We start from the raw sequence: 7554 nt of genomic DNA on the forward strand, positions 1-7554 counted from the left end.
CCACCAAGCTGTTTGCTTCATCCTACTTTTACACACTACTGTTCCAAGACATTCTTTAGCCACTTCTAGTACTATGCCCCTGTACCTTGTCCATTCCTTTTCCAATGACTGTAATTGACTACATTCAACTAACTGGTACCTTTCTGAGATTGCTGTTATGTACTTGTGCCTGATTTCCTTATCCTGAAGTTTCTCCACTCTTATCCTCACACATATGGACCTGACCTCCTGCACTTTCGGCCTCACAATCCCAATTTCACTGCAGATTAAATAATGATCAGTGTCATCAAACAATCCCCTGAATACACGTGTGTCCCTCACAGCCTTCCTGATCTGTTATTATATAGTCAATGACAGATCTGGTTCTCCTGCCTTCCCAGGTATACCGGTGAATGTTCTTATGTTTAAAGAAGGAGTTTGTGATTACTAAGCCCATACTGGCACAGAAATCCAAGAGTTGTTTCCCGTTCCTGTTGGCCTCCATATCCTCTCCAAATTTACCCATAACCTTTTCATACCCTTCTGTTCGATTTCCAATCCTGGCGTTAAAATTACCCATGAGCAGAACACTGTCCTTGTCCTTTACTCTAACAACAACATCACTGAGTGCCTCATAAAAACTATCCATCTTATCTTGATCTGTCCCTTCACAATGCGAATATACTGACACAATCCTAATTTTCTTGCTAGACACTGTCAAATCTATCCACATCAGTCGTTCGTTTACATACCTTATTGCAACTACGCCGGGTTCCATTTCTTTCTTGATGTAAAGCCGTACACCCCATTGTGCTATTCCTGCTTTGACTCCTGACAGGTAGACCTTGTATTCTCCCACTTCCTCTTCTTTCTCAACCCTTACCCGAATGTCACTAACAGCTAAAACGTCCAGCCCCACCTTACTTGCAGCCTCTGCCAGCTCTACCTTCTTCCCAGAGTAGCCCCCATTGATATTAATAGCTCCACATCTCATTACCATTTGTTTGCCAAGTCGTATCTTAGGAGTCCCTGGTTTGTCAGTTAGAGGTGGGACTCCGTCACCTCCAAAGGTCCGAGGCATTTTGCTCTGATTGGTGCCAGCATCATATTTAACGTACCAGGGAAGCAGGTTGCTAGTCTTACTTGCCCCGAGTCCCATTGGGTTTTACCCCTAACGGCTGAGGGACTATCCGGTGGATTTGGTAGTCTTTGCTGTATGAGCACAAAGGTGACCATGACTCAGAATATGTCCGAGATGCCCAGCATTATTCCAAAGTAACTGGTATCCCGACTGTCGGTACCACTTACTTGGCCACTCACCCTAATAGCATGTACCATCAAATTCTACATGTTGCCTGATGGCAATTTCATCAACTACCAAGCTACATATAGTTGGAAACTTTGTTTCACGGTGACTAGCTTATGCCATGATTACCTTAAACGCCTCGGATGTGAAGCCAGGTGCTCCACCCACACACTGGTACCACTTTGTTAATGTTCTGGGGCGTGGCAAACATGTATTAAAACAGCGCCTAACATAATTATACGCCCTGTGGGAATAAAAATGCAGTGTTAAGGCAAAGGAGCGCAGTTCTGGGCTGTATGACCTATGTACAGCCTGTGCCCCAGCTTTCGCAGTTTGTCGCTGCAGTAAGTGTCTCTGCATTCCAGGTATGCTTTCTAGGACATTTCAGTTACGTTACTCTACTGGGAAACATTGTTCATTATCACCAATGATAGCACTCAAAGAAGCCACTTTCTTCTTAAGTCGTCGCTTAGACTGCTGAAGAGTTTTAATTTGTTTTTTGTTATGAGGTGTTCACACTTCGTCTTCAGTTCCTCACTTTCAGAGGATGTCTGACTACGTTCTGGTGGTCCTGCAGTGTACTCAGGAACAAGAGCAGGAACTACTTCATCCTGCACTCTGCTGATGGCAGCCAAAACTGAAGATGGAAAGGAAGAGCTCTCCTTCGGCAATGGTGGCTTTCTCTTCTTGTCTCCCTAAATGAAATAAACGGATGGAAAACATTAAGAACTATTTGTAACAGATGGTTGAAGGTGTTACAGTCTTTGTCATGAACAGCATGTTACAGCCAACTAATTACTCCTATTCTTAGTTCTTTCCAGAAATATAAATTCTATTTTTCCAGCAACTATTTATCTTGTTCATAAAATACTCATTACTCTAACATAAACCGTTGTTGTGTTCAGCAGACAACTTGAAATGCCTCCCATGTGCGAAGCTACAATTAATACACACTTATTGAAAAAATATAAACTTTGAACATGTAAAATATTTCTGCTGGGGTGTCTTGTTTAACTATCACACTGTATCGCTATGGGTGCTGTCAGTTAACAAGTCACCGGTCCAACAGTTAATGATATATAATTGTGTGGGAAATACGGAAGCGTCCGATCCTGCCCATCTGCTTTGACCCATGACGTCACAAATATGGCGGAAATAAAAACAAACACACACACTTTCCACAAGAAGCCTAATGACACTAACGGGACAAGCGCGGGAAATGGGGTGTTTTGGGTGGGGGGGGGGGGGGGGGGGGGGAAACTAAATATAAACAAATTTAGACGCCTTGCGTAGCTACAACGTGTAAGTGAAGACAGCCATGCATGAATATCCACCCACCTCCCCAGGGGTCGTAACCCCTGCAACCCATAGAAGATAAAGATGCTTCAGTAGCTGATTAATGTTTTTTGTCTTTAAAAAAAAAAAAAAAATCTCACGAGATAGAACGAACAGATCAGAAAAGTAAATAAAATAAGATAAAACAGAACTGGAGACAGCCACACTCAAACCAAACTCCGCGCCGTCATGACGTCACACACGACAACACCCTTACGTCACGGGTCAAAGCCGACGCGTGGGATCGGACGCTTCTGTCGACCCATTGTGTGTTACATCTAATTTTGCATTAGTGGTTGGTGCATATTCAATGTTCCACAGTTGTGGATAATGTTAACAAGAAGGTACTGCCAAAGCTTTTTAATAAATGATATCTTTCAATGGAGAATGTCAATGAATAGTGCATCAAACAAAAGAAATTTTCATTTGCTGTGCTTAACCCAAATACAGAGTTATATTTAACACAGCCCAAGTGTTAATTTCTGTGACTTCACTAAATAATTATACCAGACAAACTTGTTAGCTTCAGTAGTCTCATAATCTAAACAGCGAACCTGAATTTTCTTCTCAAATATTCTCTTGTGTGCAGAGGCTGATGCTCATCAAAAAGGAGTTTCATAAATTTGTTTCTACATGACAATGTGGAGAACCAGATTCTCTCTTTATAACATACTGTGTAGCTGCAGAAACACTTCAGCGTTCCAGAACCTCCCCTCTTAAATTCTATATACAGCATGGAATCATTCCTAGGCAAAAGCTATGTGTAAGGGCCTAATCAGGTGGAAAGTGAAATTAATGTATTCAAATGACCTGAAGGAATCCTCCCAAAATCAACATATATAAGTAAAACTAGAGCTGTATCAATTACTCCTAAAACATAACTGCCATTAACTAGCAAAGACAGTGCAATAAAAATGTTGTACAACACAGTAGACCAGACAAAGTGAGATGTTCACAAACTACTTCCTCTAATATTCACATAACTGATATAATTTACTTCACACGTGTATTCCATTACTTTCGGAGTTAGAGCTAAATAATTGAAACTGAAAACTAAGTTAGCTATACCCTCCCTCCAAAGCCCCATAAATACATTTTGTTTGTAATATGTACTGAGACATTTCAGTTACGTTACTCTACTGGGAAACATTGTTCATTATCACCAATATTTACTGAAATACGGTACATAGAATGGCAAATCTACACAGTGTACTGTTTAGGCCTATACTTTACGCCAGTTAATGTAGTGTTAGCTTTTAATTTGGTACATGATGAAGACAAAGTGAGTTACTCAACACTTCGATTATCGACGATACGTACGTAATATACTGAAATGTGAACTTGAAAACTAAGAATTTAATTCTTTGAATTAACATACCTTTTGCAAATGTTTTGGGTGTGTAGGGAAAACTGATGGTACAGCATTTTCTCGGAGCCTTACTGTTGAAAGGCAAGTTCGGTCTACGTCCTCTTCTCGGAAATGCTGAGAACATATAGTGCTCCATTTAGACGCACCCCAATTCTTCCTCCTCACGGCATTCTCCCACAGAGCTTTCCGACTTTCATTTTTAGGAAATCTAAAATCATACAGGAGAAAAACACGCTATAGTACAAGTACCGATGTAGCACACGTTCATTCACAATGAAGTTGTAAAATCACACTTAACGAGACAACTTACACATGAAATGTTATTCCCTTCGATTTCGCATCACAATAAGAACGATTCGTACATCCGAACACCACACAAGTCACCATAATAACGCAAAATTCTTCCAAAAGCGAGCGACAAGCCTATACACACAAGTGTACAGCAGCAATGTTTTGGTCGGACTGATATGGCTACCCTCGGCTTCACATAGCTTCGCAGCTGTGACGTCACGGCGTCTCCCTCTATTCTTACCTCCATGATTCTACCAATAAGATGCAGTCTTTAGTTTGCCTCACCTCAACATTTTCCATGTCTTCTTCCCAATTCAAGTTGTTTGTAAAAGTAATTCCTAGGTATTTAGTTGAATTTATCGTGTAACTTAAGTTTAACAGATTCCTTTTAGCACTCATGTGGATGACCTCACACTTTTCATTATTTACAGTCAATTGCCGACATTCACACCACACAGATATCTTTTCTAAATAGTGTTCCGATTTGTTTTGATCTCGTGGTGACATAACTAGACGGACAAACAACAGCATCATCTGCAAACAACCTACGACGGCTGCTCAGTTGTCTCCTAAATCATTTATATAGGTAAGGAACAAAAAAATGGCTCTGAGCACTATGGGACTCAACTTCTGAGGTCATTAGTCCCCTAGAACTTAGAACTAGTTAAACCTAACTAACCTAAGGACATCACAAACATCCATGCCCAAGGCAGGATTCGAACCTGCGACCGTAGCGGTCTTGCGGTTCCAGACTGCAGCGCCTTTAACCGCAGGGCCACTTCGGCCGGCGGTAAGGAACAGCAGAAGGCCTATAACACTTGTATTTTACTCGATGACTATCCGTCAATTACTACGAACTGTAACCTAGGTGAAGGAATTTCGGGAGATTCTGTTTTGGCAGCTTTGTCGTCGATAGTATTTCCATTGCTATCGTGCAGAAAGGGCATGATTGTGCCTTTCAGAGTTTCAGCTAGCATAGTGCATACTAGACATACGACCAGAATCTCTTTGGGTTTTCTGCCATGTGTCGAGACAAAGTTTCGTTGTGAAAATTGTTACAAATATCTCGCACTGAAGTCCGTGCTAGATTTCGAGCTCCTATAAAAGATCGCCAGTCTTGGAGATTTTGCTTTCGTTTTGGTATGTTTTTTTCGTTGTTTCTGCAACAGTGTTTTGACCCGTTTTGTGTATCATGTGAGATCATTTCCGTCGTATATTAATTGATTTAATATAAATCTCTTAATTGCCGTCATTCTGTTTCTTTGAATTCAAGCCACATCTAGTAGTCTACACTTACACTGTTAATTTGCAAGAAGCTGAGATTGTCTGTCACGAAGGCATCAAGTGAATTTTTACCTGTTTTTTTTTTTTGAGTAGGTATAATTTTCGTATATCTTTGTAGATATGGGCTTTACAGTATTCAACCTCGCTACGACAATCCTGTTAACAATACTTGTTTCCGTTTCGATGCTTGCTACTAGCTCAGGATTATTTGTTTCTAAGAGGTCACGTGTGTTTTCCCAACCGTTTACTATTCAGGTGGGCTCATGAACTAGCTGTTCGAAATAATTTTTTTTAGCAAAATGTTGGATGATGTTTTATGTGTACTTCCGGGTTTAAACACGTATTTTCGCCAACATATAGAGGGTACATTAAAGTCGCCACCAACTGGCATTGTATGAGTTGGGTATGTGTTGAAATTAAACTCAAATTTTCTTTGAACCTGAACTGGGAGGTCGGTAAAAGGATCTAATTATTATTTTATTCCGGTTGCCATGAATGACCTCTGCCCATACAAACTCACAGGACCTATCTAATTTAATTTCGCTACGAAATAAACTACTTCTACCAGCAACAAACACGCCACTGCCAACTGTGTTTAGTCTGTCTTTTCGAACACCGCTAGGTTCTTCGCAAAAATTTCTGTTGAATTTATCTCTGGCTTTAGCCAGCGTTCATGCCTATAACAATTTGAGCATCAGTGCTTTCTATTAGTGCTTAGAGCTCTGGTACTTTCCCAACACAGCTACGGCATTTATAACTGCTATACTTATGGTTCCTGTACCTACATTCTTCCTGTGCTAGACTTGCACCCATTGAGACTGAAGCCCTTATTGTGTTTCCCCAGAAACCGTCTAACCTAAAGAAAACAGCCCAGTCCACTCCATACAGCCACAGCTACCTGTGTAGCTGCCTCATGCATGTAGCTGACTCCTGATCTATTCAATGAAACCCGAAACTCAACCACCCTATGGCACAAGTCGAGGAATCTGCAGCCTACATGGTCGCAGAACTGTCTGAGTCTGATTAAGACACTCCACTCAGCTCTTCACCAGAGGTCCGCAGTCAGTCCTGTCGACTATGTTGCAAGTGGTGAGCTCTGGCTTTCATCTTACAGCAAGGCTGACAACTTTGTTAGCTGCTCAAAACCAAAGAGAATCTCTCCCAATCCAAAGTGACATGCATCATTGGTACCACGTGATCCACCACCTGCAGTTGGCTGCACCCTGTGCTTCCTCCTGTCATTCGGAAGGACCCATTCCACACCTGGAATGAATCCATCTGGTATGCACATGGTGTGCACATTGGCTTTCTTCCCCTCCTTGGCAGCCATGTCCCTAAGGAGCCTCATAACGTGCCTAACGCTGGAGCTCCCAACTACCAATAATCCCATCCTCTGTGACTGCCCAGACTTTGCAGGCTGAGAGGTTTCCTCTAAACCATGACAACTGACTGCATCTGGCTGAGGGACAGTGTCAGTCACAGACAGCACCTGCAATCTGTTTGTCAGACTAACCAGGGAGGCCTTACGTCAGGCCCTCTGGGAAGTCCTTCACCACCTGCGACAACCTGAGAAGACCTCCTGCTCCAGATGAGTGAGGGATCCATCTCAGTGTGAGCAAAAATTCGGCTGGCCACGTGGCCATTAGATCCCCACAGCCGACCCACAACAGGGATGCCGATCCACTGCAACTTCAAACTGTGTAACTGAAGCCACCACATCCTGGAGCTGAGAGTGAAGTGTCACCAACTAGGCTCGCATCTACAAGCAACAAAAACTGCTACTACTAACAGGCTTTACCTGGAGTGTATATCCTTCTACCATTATCCTGACCTGGAAATGATTCATCTGCCCCTTCATAACCTATGCCGACACTGCATGGATCTCTGTGTTGCCTTAATTCTGTAAGTACATTGAAATCCTGGAAAGACGTGTACTCTGCCTTGCATTCTGCATCCGCCTACCTTCCTCAATATGCATCCTGTACCAACC

The 7554-nt window shown here is 42.2% G+C and overlaps 1 protein-coding gene across 1 annotated transcript; it reads right to left on the reverse strand.

Annotated features, from left to right (window-relative positions):
- Positions 1 to 1722: 1722 nt before the first annotated feature.
- Positions 1723 to 4420, reverse strand: LOC126158810 (THAP domain-containing protein 1-like). The gene is made up of 3 exons (XM_049916469.1): positions 4300 to 4420; positions 3999 to 4197; positions 1723 to 1980 (listed from the first exon to the last, which is right to left on the reverse strand). The coding sequence occupies exons 1-3, from the start codon at positions 4374 to 4376 to the stop codon at positions 1723 to 1725; spliced, it is 534 nt and encodes a 177-aa protein (XP_049772426.1). The 5' UTR covers positions 4377 to 4420.
- Between the last annotated feature and the right edge of the window lie 3134 nt (positions 4421 to 7554).

The sequence above is a fragment of the Schistocerca cancellata genome, chromosome 2 (genome assembly GCF_023864275.1).
Source record: "Schistocerca cancellata isolate TAMUIC-IGC-003103 chromosome 2, iqSchCanc2.1, whole genome shotgun sequence".
Classification (NCBI taxonomy): domain Eukaryota; kingdom Metazoa; phylum Arthropoda; class Insecta; order Orthoptera; family Acrididae; genus Schistocerca; species Schistocerca cancellata.

Excerpts from the sequence above, each read along its gene's own strand:
- LOC126158810 (XM_049916469.1), bottom strand. The coding sequence starts at position 4,376 with ATGGTGACTTGTGTGGTGTTCGGATGTACGAATCGTTCTTATTGTGAT. Across the intron at positions 4,198-4,299 it reads AAGGGAATAACATTTCATGT|ATTTCCTAAAAATGAAAGTC; the intron begins GTAAGTTGTCTC and ends GTATGATTTTAG. Across the intron at positions 1,981-3,998 it reads ACCCAAAACATTTGCAAAAG|GGAGACAAGAAGAGAAAGCC; the intron begins GTATGTTAATTC and ends TATTTCATTTAG.